This window comes from Microcaecilia unicolor, chromosome 8, assembly GCF_901765095.1.
Source record: "Microcaecilia unicolor chromosome 8, aMicUni1.1, whole genome shotgun sequence".
NCBI classification, from domain to species: domain Eukaryota; kingdom Metazoa; phylum Chordata; class Amphibia; order Gymnophiona; family Siphonopidae; genus Microcaecilia; species Microcaecilia unicolor.
In genome coordinates, this window is record NC_044038.1 from 132,214,567 (window position 1) to 132,234,791 (window position 20,225).

The 20,225-nt window shown below is 43.7% G+C and overlaps 1 protein-coding gene across 2 annotated transcripts in view; it reads right to left on the bottom strand.

The window, feature by feature from the left end:
* The window catches only part of WWC1 (WW and C2 domain containing 1), a 439,489-nt gene that overhangs the window by 98,127 nt on the left and 321,137 nt on the right, over positions 1-20,225 (bottom strand). For both annotated transcript variants that reach the window (XM_030211705.1, XM_030211704.1), the window contains exon 9: positions 10,591-10,833. In XM_030211705.1, coding sequence (XP_030067565.1) covers positions 10,591-10,833 — 243 coding nt within the window. The remainder of the gene's footprint in view (positions 1-10,590; positions 10,834-20,225) is intronic.

Here is a 20,225-nt window from a genome sequence, read left to right on the forward strand (position 1 = left end):
CTCTCACCTCCGTGTGAAAGCGCTGCAGGCAGCAGGGCAGCAGATTGCCTCCCCTAGGGCCTCCTTCCCTCCCTGTGTCACGCAAGGGCAGGACACAGGGAGGGAAGGAGGCCCAAAGGGAAGCAATCTGCTGCCCTGCTGCCTGCAGCGCTTTCACACGGAGGTGAGAGGCGCTGTGATTTCAATGCAGGAGGCCCGGCCCAGTGGTGGATGGAGGGGGGCGGACGGAGGGGAGGAGCAGCAACCTCGGGGGGGGGGGGGGGGGGGGGGCGTGGGCAGCGGCGGTGGGGACGGGGCCCCGGGGGCGGCCTTGCCCGTGCCTGGCCCAGTCTCTCGGTGGTCCTGGTTACCAGGGGAGCAACTGCTCCCCCAAACGGACTTCCGACAGCACTGGTGCCTATTTTTTACGTGGTCTCACCGGTCCGTCATGCCTACGCACCCCTGCACAGTCCACTCTACACTCACCATGATGTCACAACCTGGCTACACTTCTGCTCAATAGTAGGTGGATTTTCAGGTTTGCAAACATAATTTTAAATTTGCATAACTGGATTTCCAATATATCCAAATGTAACTCATGCATATTATTCATTGTGGATATTCTGAAAACCTGACTGTCGGATCACTAGAATAGCTTTGACAAGCCCTGATCCAAGAGTTGTACTGAGAAATTTTTCAAAAGACAGCAAACAACCCTTCAAGATTTCTGGTCTATTGAGGTATTATTTCTGATACAATTCTCCATAACAAAAACCTGGACAGTAGGTGTACAGCAGGAGGCCTCTCTTGCAAAAGCATTCCTAGTATGGCTGCTACTATTTTTCCAAATTCATTGTAAGTTACAGGCAAGGGAAGCTGACTCTCAGCCCTGGCTTGGACAGTTTACAGGACAGGAAGGGGGGCACTGCCAGCCTGTCTTCCACTCAGATGCTTCTGGTGCAGGATAAAGCTGAGAATTTGGAAAATGCAGCAAGGTCTTCAAGCTTGCAGCTATTAAATTTTCCAAACATTCATTAGCCATTGCCTAGTGATACTTACTAAAAAGACCCCTTGTAAGTTTTGAGCATTCATGGAGGTGCTGTGCCCTCCCAGAAAGGTGAAAGTGAATCCAGAGCTATGAGGCATAGATCAGTCTGCTGTGGATTTGAATCTCTCTACATTCTTGGAGAGCTCAGCGGGGCAGGATTAAGACATGTGTCTAGGGCCTAAATGTTTAGGAGGGGCCCTCTCAGAAGTGCTAATTCAGTGGCTCCCAAGATAGATTTTTTCCCTGATATGTCTGCAGCTGGCTGAAAGGAGGGGGGAGGCAGGAGCCACCAAGACCTTCCACTCCCACTCGGGGTGCAGCCACCACCACCCCAAACTCAGGATGCAGTCACAGTTGCTGCCCCTCCCTTGCTCGCACCACCCCTGCCTTCCCAGGCACATACCCAGCCTTCAAAGATTGGGGGAGGGGCTAGAGCCCAAAGTGTGGTGGGGGGCACATTTTGCTCCACCTCCCTACCCCCGCCACAACTCCACATACCTTGGCAGGCAGGGGTCCCCAAGCCCCGCCAGCAGAAACCTTCCTCCAGGCTCCAGTGCTCATGTTTGGTTTTGATGAATTTGAGCATGTGTGAAGTGTATGGATATATCCAGACCTGAATAAGGTTAACCAGGACAGACTGAACACACCAATTTTTACAGGTGTGCCAGGAGGCTTTGGCCTTAGGGACACCTTATAGTAACATAGTAAGTGAATGGTCCATCCAGTCTGCCCAACAATCACACTCATTATCAATTCATGATTAAATCAACAATGAATGTGATATTATATACTTTATCACAAGTCTTTCTTTGGCATTTCTGAGGCACAGACCATAGAAATCTGCTCGACTCTGTCCTTATGTTCCACCTACTGGAGTTGTGTCAAAGCTTACTCTAGCCTATCCGAATACGTCTTGTCATTTGCGGGACCCAGGCTGTAAAAGTCCTCAGTTCCAGTTACTGAAGTAGCCACTGAAGCCCTTTCCTGCCTATCCTAAACTTTTTATTATTGTTGTTTTATACCATCTATTTTCTAGATAGAGTTCCTCTGTGTGCATCCCATCACCGTTTTTGTCTCTACCACCTCCCTTGGGAGTGCATTCCAGGCATCGACCACTCTCCATTACCCTTTGAAATGTTTACTTCTATTAGATGATGCAATATAATCCCAGCTGAAATTCTTTCTTGAGTTTAGGAACTTGATAAGGCAAGACTCCTCACCCATGGTCCAGGAGGTAGAGAGTTAGAGCTGCATTTAGTAAGGCTGAACACTCCCTCATGGGTTTATTGGCCCTTTAAGTCTTCCTGGAGATACCTTCCCACATTTATTTGCTCTCCTTTGTGGTGCTCTGACCATTAGCATTGATTTATTTATATTTCCAATTTTTGCTATCATTTTATTTTATTTTTGCCTATGTGTTTTTCTTGATAAAAAGCAAAGTATAAAAATAAAGGATATGCATACACAAATCTACGCCTTTCTCATGTCAAAAATTGTACATAGGGAAAATGATGAACATAGATTTTGTTTACAGCAACAAAAACAAAAGGCACCATTAGTATCCCGTTGTATAAAATTTTCACACATGCTGGAAGATCTTCAGTGTTTTGTTGTTGATCAAGTCATGGAAAACATTAGAGCGGAGGACAGGGAAAACGATTATTGCAGAGAGATCAGAAGTGGATCTTCCGATTGAACAGTTCACGTCCAACAGGTTTGAATATGAATCGGGATTGGAGGGTGTTTCTTTAATCATAATAAGGAGTAGTGAGCTCTTTATAAGTTCATACGCTTTAAAATTTGACATTAAAGTATGTGTATCCAATCAGTGTCCATTTTAAAACATCTTAGATATGTAGTCTGGTAAAGAGTCAGTGGTTCCTGACAAAGAGGTAATCCATAGTGGTGTATCCAGAAAGCATTTAAAGTTTTTCACTGAAAGTAAGACATTTCATAACGATTCTTTGCTTTTAATGATAGATTGTCAGTGGCATATGCTGAAGGGCTGCTCCTGAAGCTCATTTTAGTGAAACGGAGAAACTCCATAGAGCGTGGCCCGACAAAGCTAAGTGATTGTTTTTTGATGCTGTGTTACAAATAAGCATACAATGGATGTTTGGAAATTGTGTTAAAGATAAAGGATAAAAGTCAAATACCTATTTAGGGAGGAGGAGGTTTTTATGACTTATGATGGTGTAATACAGTTTAGCCTAATTGTTAAATGGGTGCCTGTTGCACCAAAGTCTTTTCCTCTTTTGAGAATCAATCCTCCTTGTTAAAACCAACTCAGAAAATACCAGAAGGGCTTTAATATCAGTGATTTTTTTTTCGGTGAAATATATTGAGACTTGGAAGTAATTGGGCAGACTAGATGGACCGTACAGGTTTTCATCTGCCATCATCTACTATGCTACTATGGTAGTATGCACGCCATTCTTAGAGCTATTTTATAAACATCTTTTCACACTTACATGCCAGTACAGACATATCAAATACTGTTTCTGAAATGACCCCTCGTATACAAGCATGCACGGTTACAAGAACATATGTACTTGATTGTGACTTGGGTGTTGAGGGTGTGTTTGCATTTTACATGTGAACATTTAAACCTAGTCCTGTGGCTTCATTTTACTTGCAATTTCTGCAACTTTTGAAAAGCCACAAAAGCACCTATGTGTTGTTCTACAATTGGCCCAAAATACGTGCCTAATTGCCCTTCTAAGCTAGGTAAATGGTTATAAAATTACACTCCATGTGCACTATTTTCCATGAAAAAAGACTGGCAAGAAAGCAGTGCAAATCTCCACTGCAAAGTTCAATTTTCACAGGTACAAAGTGCCCAGGGACATTGTCCCAATGCAAACAATCTGAACACTGCATCCAGGATAGCTATGTAGAGAAGATCAATCAACGGCAATTTAACTGGAGAATTCTCTCTCATTTTGTATTTTGGGGGGCTGCTGGCTTCTTCTTTCCTGCAAAATATAAATATACTTTCTCTCTAGTACCAAACCAAAACTAACAGTTTAGAAGTCCGTCTAGTACAAGCTGTACAACTTCTCTGGCTGGTACTAAATGCTCAAACAGACGGAGAGAGACAGAAAGAATATGCATGGGTCCAGGCTATAGTACTACTCCGTGGCAAGAGAGTCAGCATCTTCTGTTGGAGCCAGCTGAGGTCCAGCATACCTACAAGTATGGAGGAGTAGCCTAATGGTTAGCGCAGTGGGCTTTGATCCTGGCAACCTGGGTTCAATTTCCACCACAGCTCCTTCTGACCTTGGGCAACTCACTTAACCCTCCATTGCCCCAGGCTCAAAGACTTAGAGTGTGAACCCTCTAGGGCCAGAGAACGTACCTGCATATAATGTGTACAGCACTGCGTACATCTAGTAGCACTATAAAAATGATTAGTAATAAGTCAATGCACTTGATCCCAGAGAAGGAAAGGAGCTGATACTGTCTTTAAAAAGTGGAGATGAGGAAGTCTCTTGGAGAGGAAATTTTTTAAGCTCTCTAGACTGTGTTCCCAGTGTCACCAAGCATACTTCTGGAGTGGAATGTGAAGGATGTTGAACTGACATTAAAAAAGGACTTATCCATCTAGGACAACATCTCCACCCACGGGCTCACCTTCACCTGAAAGTGCTGGTAGCACTCCTACCTGGGGACTACCTTACTGAGTGTTTCTGAGTTCTGTGGCTGATTTTCTATTTATGGAGCACTGTACTGGAGGAGGAAAGGCTGCAGTATTGGAAGCAGATAGAAGCTCAGTGATCAGGTTGCAGCCTTGTGGGATGCAAGTTGCAGGAAACATGAACGCATGCATTTATGCATTAATTAATTAGGATTTTGAATTTAGACAATTCTCCTCAGCGTTGTACAGCGGTGTTTCCCAAACCTGTCCTGGGGGTGCCAGTCAGGCTGTCAGGAGAGATCAATTTGCATGTAGTAGGTCTGTTGTGTCCACAAGTTGGTTTCATACATATTCATTCTGGGTATCCTGAAAACTTGACTGACTGTGGGATCCCCAAGACAGTTTGGGATGTTCTGTGTAGCCTTCTGAAATGTTATACAATTATTTCAAAGCGTTGGCATAATTTAAAATACATACATCTTGTCTATGGCATTTTAATCCCTCCCACACACCAGCTGCATGAAAGGAAAATGTCTCTTTGGGGAGATGCAGACCTTATAAAGCACCATCTTGCACATTGCAGTTCTGTTATTGCCCGGCAGCTTCTCACTGCTTATTAGTGGGCATCCAGCTGGAGCAATCCGTTGTCAGGTTCACGCATCTTCGTGCACAGGCTGTCTGGGCATTTCCCTAGGTTTCCCTCTCCTTTTCAGCCAGACTGCACCTTTGAAGCCTCACACCAGAACACTAATGTCACCAGCAGCCTTCGTAAGAGAGGGCACCTAGGCCACCCACCTGGTAGGCTGCTCTGCCCTTTTGTATGGACTTTCAGCACACTGTTAGGGTTCCTTTTTAATTTCTAAGGTACTTAAATTTTGAGGACACATTTTAGGAATGTCTAAGGTGACTATGCAGCTCATTTTCAAAAGAGAAAATCATTAAAAAAGTGGCATAAATCTGCATTTGCATGTTTTTCTCACAAAAACGTCCAAATTGGTACAGTGAAACCTCGGTTTTCATTGATAATTCATCTGAAAAATATCAACGAAAACCGAAACTGACGAAAACTGAGGCAACAAGCAGGCAGTTATGCAGAGGCAATTTTGTACAGGCACTGAACCAGAAGCAGCAGTGTGGGCTAAACGACGAAATTTTTCTCATTAAAGAGCTGGCAATTTTGTAAAGGCACTAAACCAGAAGCAGCAGTGTGGGCTAAACAACGAAATTTTTCTCATTAAAGAGCTGGCGATTTTGTACAGGCACTGAACCAGAAGCAGCAGTGTGATCCCACAACTGGAAACAACGCCCCAGAAGAACGACACGTGAGAACGCAAAATTTGCAGCATGGGCACGCCGACGAAATCCGAGACAAAAATTTCGCAAAACAAATCAACGATAACCGAAAACGACAAAATCCTAAGTCAACAAAAACCGAGGTTTCACCGTATTTTCAAAACCAATTCTCGATGTTTTTCTATGAAGTCCATCAGAGCTGCGTTCATATCACAAAGGGGGTGTGTTAAGGGCGGGATCTGGTCATTCCTAACACATCGACATTTTTCTGCCGTAATGGAACAAAACAAAAACATCCAGGACTGTAAGATAGACGTTTTGGTCTAGACCTGTTTTTATAACTAATAAGCCACAAAAAAGTGCCCTAAATGACCAGATGGCCACTGGAGGGAATCAGGGATGACCTCTCCTTACTCCCCCAGTGGTCACTAACCCCAGCCTCCAATAGATTAAAAACATTACTTACCCGCCTCTATGACAGCCTCAGAGGTTATACTCAGGTCAATTAGAGCAGCAGACAGATCCCTGGAGTAGTCTAGTGGTGGGTGCAGTGTGCTACAGACAGATGGACCCAGACCCATACCTCCCCCTACCTGTTACACTTGTGGTGGAAAATGTGAGCCCTTCAAAACTCACCAAAAACCCATTGTACCCACACAGAGGTGCCTCCTTCACCCATAAGGGCTATTGTAGTGGTGTACAGTTGGGGGTTGAGTTTTGGGTGGGTTTTTGGGGGCTCAGCAGACAAGATAAGGGAGCAATGGTGAGATGTGTACCTGGGAGCATTTATTTGAAGTCCACTGCAATGCCCCCTAGGTTGCCCCATTGCTCTCCTGGGATGTCTGTGTGGCCAGTCTACAAATGCATATCCAAGACAGCAATCTGTGATTTGAAAACACAAAAGTGAATAGAAGCAGGGCGACAGGAATCCTGTGTGGAAAAAGGATATGATCTATTGCCCTGCTGCTAATTTCTTTTGTGTTTTTAAATCACAGATTGGTGTTTTGGATATATATTTGTCAGCTAAGGAAAGCATTTGGCGAAACGTGCGCATATCAGGTCTTTTTAAATAAAGAATTCCTTGGACTTTTGGTCTGCTTTGTGTTTCACTTATTTCACAGGTTCCACAGTCTGATTACTTTATAATTTGCTTTACATTTAACTTTATGAAAATTAATATGAAGGTGATAAGAGTTTATACTTGTAAACGAGAAGGTTTTGTCAGGGTGCTGCAGATTCTGACAAGTTTGAGACACACTGATCTTCCCTAGCTGACAAGGTGGATTTTCCAAATTCCAATTCTCTGATTCTTGAATAACACCACAAATTACATGCTGGATAACATAGCTCCTTTGAGCTGCTCTAAAGTGTTAGGAAACATCCTTCTTGGTTAGCAAAGGAAATTGCACAAGTTAAATGCACTCTGAGGGGTGCTAAGTGGAAATGGAGAAAGTGATCTTCCTTAGCAGGTACAAAGCAGTACACTGCATTGCTAACAGTATACAGGAATTTAATTGATAAGATCAAGAAAATTCTTTTCTTCAGAAAATTTTAATGATCATAAATCACCCATGTGAGCTTTTTAAAATAATGAAATAGATACGCTCCAACTGAAAGGTTAAGTCAGCTCATACTTCTGTTGATTGTTGGGCATTGTCTGATTTTGTTGTCTTCTAAAATCATAGATTTACATATTGTCTTGAGAGCTCTTTATTCAGTGTTGAGAGGCGTGGAAAGAGAGGGATTTTCTCGGTAAATAAATCTAATATCAATGAACAACTCTGAGGTCTGTAGATCCTAGATATCAGACTTGTTAAGGCGGCACTGATTCTGTAGGAAATGCTTTAGTTGATCTTATCAACTTTTCTACAACTTTTTAAAAGACTTTTGAAATATATCCATAGATTTTGAATATGTCTATAATTGTCCTTTCATGTTCATAGAAGGCTGTGTAACAAACTCCTACTTCGACTTAGATGCTAACCGGGCACTGCCCAGTTAAGTGCTGCTGAATATCCTGCTTATTTTCGAAGGAGAATGGCAGCCATCTTCTGACACAAATCGGGAGATGGCCGGCCTTCTCCTAAGGCCGGCCAAATCGGTATAATCGAAAGCCAATTTTGTCCGGCTTTAACTGCTTTGCGTCGCAGGGGCGGCCAAAGCTCAAGGGGGCGTGTTGGCAGTGTACCGAAGGCGGGACGGGAGCATGGTTAAGAGATGGCCGGCCTCGGCCGATAATGGAATAAAGAAAGCCAGCCCTGACGAGCATTTGGCCAACTTTACTTGGTCCCTTTTTGTTCATGACCAAGCCTTGAAAAGGTGCCCAAACTGACCAGATGACCACCGGAGGGAATCGGGGATCACCTCCCCTTACTCCCCCAGTGGTCACCAACCCCCTGCCACCCCCCAAAAAAATTAAAAAACATTTTTATGCCAGCCTTAAATGTCATACCCAGCTCCATCACAACACTATGCAGGTCCCTGGAGCAGTTTTTAGTGGGTACTGCAGTGCACTTCAGGTAGGTGGACCCAGGTCCATCCCCCCCCACACCTGTTACACTTGTGGTGGTAAATGAGAGCCCTCCAAAACCCACCTGAAACCCACTGTACCCACATCTAGGTGCCCCCCTTCATCCCTAAGTGCTATGGTAGTGTTGTACAGTTGTGGGGAGTGGGTTTGGGGGGGGGGGGTTGGTGGGCTCAGCACCCAAGGTATGGGAGCTATGCACCTGAGATCATTTTGTGAAGTCCACTGCAGTGCCCCCTAGAGTGCCCGGTTGGTGTCCTGGCATGTGAGGAGGACCAGTGCACTACAAATGCTGGCTCCTCCCACGACCAAATGGCTTGGATTTGGCCGGGTTTGAGAAGGCCGCCATTAGTTTCCATTATCGGCGAAAACCAATGGGGGCCATCTCTAATGCTGGCGAACTCTAAGTGCGGCCCAAATGTTGAGATTTGGCCGGCCCCAATCGTATTATCGAAATGAAAGATGGCCGGCCATCTTGTTTCGATAATACAGTCGGGTACGCCACTTAATGGGGCCATCATTAGAGATGGCCACCCTTATAGATGGCCGGGCCCGTTCGATTATGCCCCTCTATGACTGGTTAGCTCCGGACAAGCTATTTAAACAGCCAGAAGCCATCTCTGGCCGTGTAAATCGCTTTGAATATTGACCCTATAGTCTTTGTCTTCACAACTTTCAGCATTAGAAAATAATGAAGCAACAGATGGTCTCCGGCCAATCAGTCATGACTCATTCCTGCATGAAAATGACATCACAAAGGCACTCAAACAGTGACTGTGCAATAGGAGCAGCCACACAAGAAGCCAACCAAAAGGAGAGACACAATTTAAAACCATGTTTTCACTAAACAGTGCTTTACCCAAAGAAACAAACATAAAACTGGCCACCCTGCAGGTTGGTGAAAGTATACATGCAGTATCATTTCACAATTATGTTTTATCAACTGTGTTGGGGCAATTGGCGAGAGGGATGGGGACTTGGAGCCACACATGTACTTTTCTTCAGGTATCTGCACACATTGGCAGGTGTAAATGTGTGCACATAGAGGAGTATTTTCAAAGCACTTAGACTTATAAAGTTCCGCAGTAACATACAGAACTTTGTAAGTCTAAGTGCTTTGAAAATGAGCCCCTATCCCTGGAAGAATTTTCAAAATCAAAGCACTTTACTTTGAAAATCCAGCAAAGTCCGCAGAGTAAACAGAAAACACATGCTGACAATTCACCAATGCTGACATTTATAGAATTATCCTAGAATGGTTGTTCATTAGAGAATGCCTTGGATCTTACCTGAAAATGACTGAGATAAAAGCTTAATCCATTACCTAATATGTTAATACACCACATTCTTTGGAGTTAAACTGGAATTAGCAATAATATTGCCAAAGCGCCAAAAGACAGACAGTATCCACTGCACAGATGTGGTATGCCAGACAAGTGGGAGACAGGGGAATGGGGCGCCCTGATTGAGGGGAGGGATGCCAATTGAATGCATCAACACTGTGAGCCGTCTCTCCACTCCAAGAGCTATAAGAATATAAGAAGTGATATACTGGGTCAGAAGCCCCGTATCCTGTTTCCAATAACTGACCAGATCCCAAAAAGTAAATTTCACACTGTGTCGTCAGGGATAAGCAGTGGATTTCCCCGGGTCTCAATGGTTTATAGATTTTTTTTTTTTTTTTACAGAAAGTCATCTAAACCTTTTTTAAACCTAGCTATGCTAACTGCTTATACCACATTCTTCAGCAACGAATTCCAGAACTTAACTGTGCATGAAAAAATATTTTCTTCTATTTTAAATGTAGTATCATGCCCCTTAGTCTCTGTACATTTTGAAAGAGTAAGCAACCAATTTGCATTTATCTGTTCCACTAAGGATTTTATTGGCATCATCTGTGCAGGCAGTACAAGTATTTTCAAAACTCCCTGGCTGTCGGCGCCAATCTTGTAAATTGTGAGACTAGCTTTGAAAACGCCTGAAGTGCCAGCACAGATATTGTGCAACGAGCAGAGCGGAGCGTCACATGCCACACTGCTGCATGTTGCGTACCCCTGGTTTAGACCTTTCCACGCTTCTGCAGAGGGTGAAGTTTCGACACCTTACCTTTCTGTCAGTGCTTTGCTTTGGGAGTCTCTGGCAGTCTGCAGATCTTCCTCAAGGCACTTTCGCTCCACCTCCAGCCTCTCCACCTCACTTTGTGTCCACTTCCTGGGGCTGATGAAGCGCATTTCCTTCAACAGCTCCTCTTTCTCATTGATGAGAATTAGTCGGTCACGCTCAGAGTCCAGAACGCCAGGCCAAGCCTCACTGTCCAGTTTTGCCAGCTGCATCTTTATGTTGGCTATCCTATGAAGAGAAAGGTGATAAGGGGATATGTTGTAAAGTGCACAAGCACAGAGATCTGAACTGCTTTATTATGAACTGTATTTATTAAGAAAAAGCTTGCTAGAGTTTGTGCTGAAGCATCTGCTACCTATGAGCCTCCAAACACCTTCAGAGCACCCAGCGATGGTAAAGACAGCAGATCTGACAGACAACAGAATATTAGGAGAATGTAGTTACCTTACTGATATAAGGGATCATACAGATATGCACATACAAAAACATAGGAAATAGTTTCTTGGAGAATTGATTTTTCATAATTATTATTTTTCATAGCTGTGTAATTGATCACATGGGTTGTTGTGTTTCCTGTCATTGTGACATCAGGCAGGCATTCAAGAACAGATCAGCACATTCAACAATAGAGAAATGTCATGGGAGGGGGGAAGTTATTTCATGAAATTTCATGGTGGAGGCTACAGAAAGAGAAACTGAATGGAGAACAAGATTAAGATGACTGGTCAGTAATATGACCAGAATCAAATGTACATGCATATCTAGATGTCTAGATATCACCATAAACAATCCAGATCAAAAGGAAACACCCATACTATGGTAAGCAAACGTTTCTCTGTCTTACACTAATGGAAAGAGCCCAAAGACCAAATCATAAAAAAAACTACAGACAGCAAAAAACACAGCAGCCAGACTTATCTATGGAAAATCACACTTCAAAAACGCAAAACCCCTCCTACAAAGTCTACACTCAGGCTCATTTTCAAAGCACTTAGACTTACAAAGTTCCATGGTTTACTATGCAACTTTGTAAGTCTAAATGCTTTGAAAATACGCCCCATCTGGCTACTAATTAATGCACGCATAACCTTCAAGATATGCTCAATCGTACACAGGATTATATACGGCCTTGCACTGGACTACGTGACTGAACTAACTGATCTACCAACAATAAACTTGTTGGAAACAGCAAGATCATACCTAACCCTCCACTACCCCAAATGCAAAGGCCTGAAATACAAATCATCATACGCCACAAGCTTCTCCTTCAGAGGTACCCAACTCTGGAACTCACGAATAACTACCTAAACGTCCGTAAAAACCTAAAAACTCACCTTTTCAGGAAGTTCCTCCCCTCTGCATCCGCATAAACTCATAACCATTGAAACATACCCGAATCAACATCAGAAATGGAAAACAAAGATGCATACCTCACTCTCACAAATACTACCTATTCCCCACATACGACCTGTACACTACGCTACTAATGATCATTGAACTAAGTGTTACACTTCAACCAGGTGAAATTATGTAACTTGTATTATGGAAGCCACAATGAACCTACCAATGGGTGGGAAAATGTGGGACACGAATGCAGTAAATAAATAAAATAAATAATTGTATATTTGGAAAGAGTAAACAAGTAATTTTTTTGAGGGGGTAAGCAAACATGTGGACAATGGGGAGCCGGTTGATATTGTATATCTGGATTTTCAGAAGGCGTTTGACAAAGTGCCGCACGAAAGACTCCTGAAGAAATTGCAGAGTCATGGAATCAGAGGTAGGGTATTATTATGGATTAAGAACTGGTTGAAAGATAGGAAGCAGAGAGTAGGATTGCGTGGCCAGTATTCTCAGTGGAGGAGGGTAGTTAGTGGGGTCCCGCAGGGGTCTGTGCTGGGTCCGTTGCTTTTTAATGTATTTATAAATGACCTAGAGATGGGAATAACTAGTGAGGTAACTAAATTCGCCGATGACACAAAATTATTCAGGGTCGTCAAGTCGCAGGAGGAATGTGAACGATTACAGGAGGACCTTGCGAGACTGGGAGAATGGGCGTGCAAGTGGCAGATGAAGTTCAATGTTGACAAGTGCAAAGTGATGCATGTGGGTAAGAGGAACCCGAATTATAGCTACGTCTTGCAAGGTTCCGCGTTAGGAGTTACGGATCAAGAAAGGGATCTGGGTGTCGTCGTCGATGATACGCTGAAACCTTCTGCTCAGTGTGCTGCTGCGGCTAGGAAAGCGAATAGAATGTTGGGTGTTATTAGGAAGGGTATGGAGTCCAGGTGTGCGGATGTTATAATGCCGTTGTATCACTCCATGGTGCGACCGCACCTGGAGTATTGTGTTCAGTACTGGTCTCCGTATCTCAAAAAAGATATAGTAGAATTGGAAAAGGTACAGCGAAGGGCGACGAAAATGATAGTGGGGATGGGACGACTTTCCTACGAAGAGAGGCTGAGAAGGCTAGGGCTTTTCAGCTTGGAGAAGAGACGGCTGAGGGGAGATATGATAGAAGTGTATAAAATAATGAGTGGAATGGATCGGGTGGATGTGAAGCGACTGTTCACGCTATCCAAAAATACTAGGACTAGAGGGCATGAGTTGAAGCTACAGTGTGGTAAATTTAAAACGAATCGGAGAAAATTTTTCTTCACCCAACGTGTAATTAGACTCTGGAATTCGTTGCCGGAGAACGTGGTATGGGCGGTTAGCTTGACGGAGTTTAAAAAGGGGTTAGATAGATTCCTAAAGGACAAGTCCATAGACCGCTATTAAATGGACTTGGAAAAATTCCGCATTTTTAGGTATAACTTGTCTGGAATGTTTTTACGTTTGGGGAGCGTGCCAGGTGCCCTTGACCTGGATTGGCCACTGTCGGTGACAGGATGCTGGGCTAGATGGACCTTTGGTCTTTCCCAGTATGGCACTACTTATGTACTTATGTACTTAATTCATGTCTACCATCTTCACTCCACTCAGTATTTTATAGACGTCGATCATATCATGTCATTTATTCTATGGCCTTAAATTAAACAACCGAATATCTCCCATTCCCCAGTAACCGCATTTTAATGCAGTCCAATGTATGCTAACTCTGTGGTTTTCAACCCACTCTTCAAGGATCACCTGGTCATTTGGGTTTTCAGGATATCCACAACAAATATGCATGACAGAGATCTGCATACCAAGAAGGCAGTGCATGGAAATTTATCTCATGTATATTTCTTGTGGATATCCTGAAAAACCGACTGGCCAGGTGGTCCCTGAGGACTGGGTTGAAAACCACTGTCCTAACTTAAGCATATTGGAAGCAATTCTCCATTTAGGAGCTCTGAGGATGTGCAGTGGGAGCCTTTTCCATAAAGGCACTGGGGTGCCCAGATTCCATTATAGAATATTAATGTAATGGTATCAGTTCACCTAAAATTCACACGCCCGCAGTTACACCAGTCAGAGACTAGGCAGGGACATGTGTAACTTATAGCTATTCTGTAAGGTTAGATGCATGGAACTGCCCTTGCTCCATCTCTGCGTACGCCCCTTAGATATGCAAATTAAGTGAGGCGTTCTTAGGTGCCCTGCTGACACTTTCATGGGCGAGTGTTCACTTACACCCATAGGTTCTAGTATTCCAGACATTTACACATGTATGGTGGGCATATGCGCGATTGCCTAGATTATAGAATCGCCCATACCTAGGGTAGTTCTTGACTCGTCCGGGAGCCCAGCACCAGTCCTAAGAGTCTAAATCCAAAAACGTGAGAGTGCCCCAGGATAGTGCACCTACAAAGGTCAGATATCCTATTCTGGGGGCCTTTTAGTAAAGGTTAGCTTGAGTTATCTGCAGCAGGTCCAATTTTATTCCTATGGGCCCTGCTGCAGATAACTCGAGCTAATCTTTAATAAAAGATCCCCTCTGTTTTTTAAATGTACCCTATTACAACTTCAAGCAGACTGGTATAATTTGCAACTATTTGCTTTCTATAAATTTCCCGGTAAAGAGTCTTATTTTGGAACACTGAATATGTGCAGTGTCAACATCGACCTCTTTTCAACTAAACACCTTGGGCCCTGAAAGAAATTTGTTCCCCCACTGAACATTCTAGGGTCTACAAGCAGAGTAGAGGAGTAGCCTAGTGGTTAGTGCAGTGGACTTTGATCCTGTGGAACTGGGTTCAATTCTCACTGCAGCTCCTTGTGACTCTGGGCAAGTCACTTAACCCTCCATTGCCCCAGGTACAAATAAGTACCTGTATATACTATGTAAACCACTTTGAATGCAGTATATCAAGTCCCATTTCCCTTCATGAGACTGAGTCCTGGTATCTTATGGTGCCCCCCCCCCCAACTCAGTTTTATTGATGTACTTGGAAGGGGAGAGGGTTATAATACACAAGTGATAAATGTATGCTTCTACCTCCAGTGCACATGCATGCTCTGACTTCCTTGGATTGGGACGACCAGTTCCAGATCATCTTTTCTAGGAGATTCCACTGTGGAAAGTCAGAAGTTACACTGAGGGGCAGTTTGGCAGCAGCACTCCCTCTACATTGGGGGCGGAATATTACATCCAGATGCTGAAGCTGGAGCTGGGTATGTATGTAGTAAAGAGCTGCTACATCTGGGACACTATAGGGCAGCAGATATACAGAAGCCTGATGAGGTCCTTTTACCAAAATACCACAGCCGACCTCCAGGTCTTTGTGACAAGATTAATTAGAAGCCAATCAGGCACATGGATAACTGGCATTGCAAGGCCTATTAGCATAGTTTCTTTCACAAGGATGTCTTCCTTCTGGTTGGTCCACTGTTGCGGCAGATACACTGGCATCCTCGCTACACATGCCCTGATTCTACATATCAAAGAGATACAGAAAGTGCCCGCCCTCATGTTTCAAAGGTGCTTGTGATGCTGGCAGGAGTAAGTGCTGGAGGAAGGCAGAACAATAGGGGGAGGGGCTAAAGAACAAGGTCTCAGCAATGTAAGGGGAGGAATGTGGTCATGCAAGTGCCAAGATGGTCCCTACTGGAACTATGGCCTTCATTCATAGCTTTCTGGAAAGGTTTTACCCATCTCCCTAACTATTCTTTCCAGCATAGCTATAGTGCTTTGGCTGGGTGCCACAGATTTCAGTTCTGCTTAGAATCTGTCACAAGGGAACATTTGAGACAATGTGTGGCCATGTTGACTCCCTCCACAGCATTCCCAAAATGGTACCTAAAAGCAGAAGTTATCTAGCGCAGCAGCACACGGTGCAAGATGTAAAGCCATGGCACCAGTCCTAAAGGCTATTTCTATTCGGTGCTCGACTCAACTTTAAATTCTTGCTGAAGATGGACAGTGTCCACAGAGTTAACGCAGCACCTTGGAATTGTGTTTACCTTGAAAACCATCAGCCCTTTTCACCAGAAATCTTCCTAAAGGCACAGAATGGGAGAAAGTTCTTCATACGATGAGCCATTTTAACTGAGAGGATGATTCTGTAGCATCTAGTCTACATTTATTTGAATTTATCCTTAAGACACATTTTTGTTTAGCTTCTTTTAAAGCAAAAGCTGGGCACTTTCATGCCATTTACAAACTACCCATCTTGGTACAAGTGGCAATAAATAATTCCCATGAAAAACAGTGGTGTAAAATTATATGGAAAGCTAGTGCTTGCCAATTGCTTGGTACAGTCAGAATAACACTTGAGCCCTTCCGCAGTCACAAACTGTGAAGTAAAGTGCCACCATTCATGCACAAGATCAGATTTGCATCACAAAGCAAGGACTGAGGCTCCCAGGTACACTGTGCCAAGCAGTGAGTCATGCCACAGGGTGGCCATCAACTCTCCAGAACAGCATAACAAGAAGAGACTCTTCAAACTCATGAAAGAGGAGATGTACAAACAGCACAACAGCTTCAAAATCTCATAAATCCTGTTAAACTATTGCTTCCATTTTCCCCCTTTTGCTCAGACACGTCTACATGTCCCCTACTGCTACTGATCATCTCTAGTGCACTATTAGATGTCACAGCACTGTACAGATAGATATAGGAGAGAATCTCTGCTCTCTGGAGCTTAAAATCTAGTCAAGACATACAGACAAATAGGAGGCTTTGGGTAAAGTATATAACGCAGCAAACAAAGTTAGGACTGACGAAGCTATGACTGGGTACAGCCACAATTTAAGATTTAAACACAACCTCAAAAAGGTCGATTTATTCCATTTGCAATACAAAAGGAAAGGAGAAATTAGGATGTGCCAGGAAATGGAAGGAGGAGACGGGTAGGAAATTAAGAGGGGAGGAATGAAAAGAAATATTTGAAAGACCAGCAGACTTATTCATATTGAGCCATATTGTAGAGAATGGAGACAAAGAGCTGGCAAGGTGAAACTTCACACCAGTAAGACTGAAAAGGAAGTTGGGAAAAGGGGATGGGAAAGGGGGATGACAAATGCTGGTGAGGAACCTTTGTTCACATGGGTGGGAAAGAATTTGGGGAAAAGGCTTTTGACTTTTCAGAGTTGCTTAAATGTAAACTCCCTAGGATCATGGAAATAGGTTCATCAAACACCAAAGTAGAAGGGGTGAAGGAGCCGACTGACAACTTGTTGAGACTATGGAATACAGCAGCTAGGCTAATCCTGGTGGCAAAGTGGAGAGCCCCCCCCCCCCCCCCCCAAAACACCAATATTCGTGGAAATACAGATTAAATTATAGCATTGTGCGATATATACAGGCTGAAGGCTCTCACAATCGAATGGGGTCAAGCAATCTGAAGAGATGTGGACTTACTTTCTGCAGTTGCATAGATCAGTGGTTCCCATGCCTAATCCTGGTCCTGCAAATTTCTCTCCTGAATATTTATGAGAGAGATTTGAATGCAATGCAGGTAGTGTATGCAAATCTCTCTCATGAATACTCACTGTGGGTATCCTGAAAACCTGACTGGCTGGGGTGCCCTCAGGACCAGGTTTGGGAACCACTGGCATAGATGATATCTGGGTTATCTAGGTTCAAACATATTTCCCCAGTCCTAGCTGAATTACACTGGTTACCAGTTGTCAGGATTGCTGGAAGTCAAAATTATTGCTGGACATACTTATATTAATATGAAACCAGCTTGACATAATATTAAACCAGCTTCTGACCTCTGAGAAATTCCCCTTCCCCTTCAGGCGCATCAAATTTAAGACTCTATTTTTAGTTTAAAGATCACTAGTGCATGAATTACCTCTAGAACCTTGCGTTCTGCTGATAAATATCTTTGAAACACCTTAGTTTAGAGCAATATCAACATTCAGTGTTCAGTGCGGCAGATCCTATTATGTGGAATGCATTGTCATTTGAAATGAGACAAATTTCAATAAAAAGTATATTTTCCAAGCAGCTCAAGGCATGTTTATTTAGACAAGCATTTGCACATTTATAAGATGATTCATTCTTTTTTCTGTTCAAACTACATAATTTGATATAGTGGTGAATGTGCTAAGGCAGGGTTAAGGTACCTAACTTAGCAGTCCTGTTTCACCTTTGTAGTTGTGGTGATTTGATGTGATTTTGGTGGTCATTTTAGAAGGGCTATTTGTGTTTAAGATGTGCGTAAACCGGTAGTTAAAAGTTTATCTTACATAAATGTCTATGTTCCCATTTTATAAAGCCGGAATATGCATGTCAAAAATCCAAGTTCATGTAAATGAAAAGGGGCGTGGTCAGGGTATGCCTACATGATACATGTTTATTCCCTATTTCAGAAGGGGATGTCCTGACTGAGCAGCACTCCACTGGAGGGATTAGAGGAGGCTGACCCCCTTAATCCTCCAAAGGGTTTTGTCCCCCAAAAAAGCCGAACTGGCAAGGGATACCAGTCTGTGTGATAGAATCAGGAAAATAAACATTTATATTTCTAAACTGGCTAAGATAAATGTATATGTGCCGGTTTTCTTCCTACTGAGATATTCTACGTTTTGTTTTCAGAATGGATGTTTATGCCGCATACACTCAGCACACAAATGTCTATTTCTCCTGTATTTTACAACAGCTTCTGTCATAAGAACATAAGAATAGCCATACTGGGTCAGACCAATGGTCCATCTAGCCCAATATCTTGCTTTCAACAGTGGCCAATCCAGGTCACAAGTGCCTGACAGAAACCCAATTAGTAGCAACATTCCATGCTACTAATCCTGGGGCGAAGCAGTGGCTTTCCCATGTCTGCCTCAATAGCAGACTATGGACGTTTCCTCCAGGAACGTGCACAAACCTTTTTTTAAACCCAGATATGCTAATCGCTGTTACTACATCCTCTGGCAAAGAGTTCCAGAGCTTAACTATTCTTTGAGTGAAAAAATATTTCTTTCTATTTGTTTTAAAATATTTCCATGTATTATCATTGAGTGTCCTCTGGTCTTTGCACTTTTTGAAAGAGTGAAAAACTGATTCACTTCTATTTGTTCTATAACACTCAGGATTTTATAGACCTCAATCATATCCCCCCTCTGCCGTGTCTTTTCCAAGCTGAAGAACCCTAACCTCTGCAGCCTTTCCTCATGTGAGAGGAGTTCTTTCCCCTTTAACATTTTGGTGGTTCTTCTTTGAACCTTTTCTAATACCGCTGTAACTTCTGTTCTAAAATACTAGTGATTTTTGAGGTGCCCTGACCTAGACATTTCAATTCCAGCTTCTACGTCTTTTCTAAAACAGGACTGCACATGTACTTTTATTATGAATGCATTTCTGTAATCCACCTAGAACTGTAGATAGGTGGGATATAAATTTAAATATATAAATACATGGGTTGACTTGGCTCACAACAGATAGCCAACAACAGAGAAAAAAGGAGTTTACTTGTGCACATGAAATTCAATTTAGGTGGTGCCTTAGAGGATTATCTCCATAGTTTTGAACACTGCCCCATAATTGTACTTTCACAGATCTCCTGTGGCAGTGGCGATGTGCTATGAGACCAGTCGGCCTTTATACAACTTATTTATTTACTAGCCGTTGAGCCCGTAAAAACGGGCTGGTATTGGGGTTTTCCTTCCCCCTCCCCGCGAGGTCGCCACCTCTACCGTTCCCCACCCCCCACCCCCGGAGTCGCCGCCATCCCTCCACCCGGCCCGGGCCCTCTCTCCGCTACTAAACGTACACATCCATTCGCTGGAACGCAGCACGCACATCAGCTGAGCTGCCGTCGGCCCTTCCTTCTCTGCCTGTGTCCCGCCCTCCTGTGACGTAACGTCAGCGAGGGCGGGACACAGGCAGGGAAGGAAGGCCGACGGCAGCTCAGCTGATGTGCTTGCTGCGTTCCGGCGAATGGATGTGTAAGTTTAGTAGCAGAGAGAGGGCCCGGGCCGGGGGGGGGGGGGGGGGGGGGGGTAACGGTAGCGGCGACCTCGGGCGGGAGGGAGCGGTATCAACCTCGGCGGCACAATTTCCCTCTCTGTCCCGCCCTCGTCATCACGTATTGACGCGGGGGCAGGACAGAGAGGGAAGTCTCTACTGCGCATTTGCGAGTGAGTCGGTCACTCGCCGTTTATATGTTTGATTATTTGTTAAATTTGTATCCCACATTTTCCCACCTATTTGTAGGCTCAATGTGGTTTACATAGTACCAGAGAGGCCT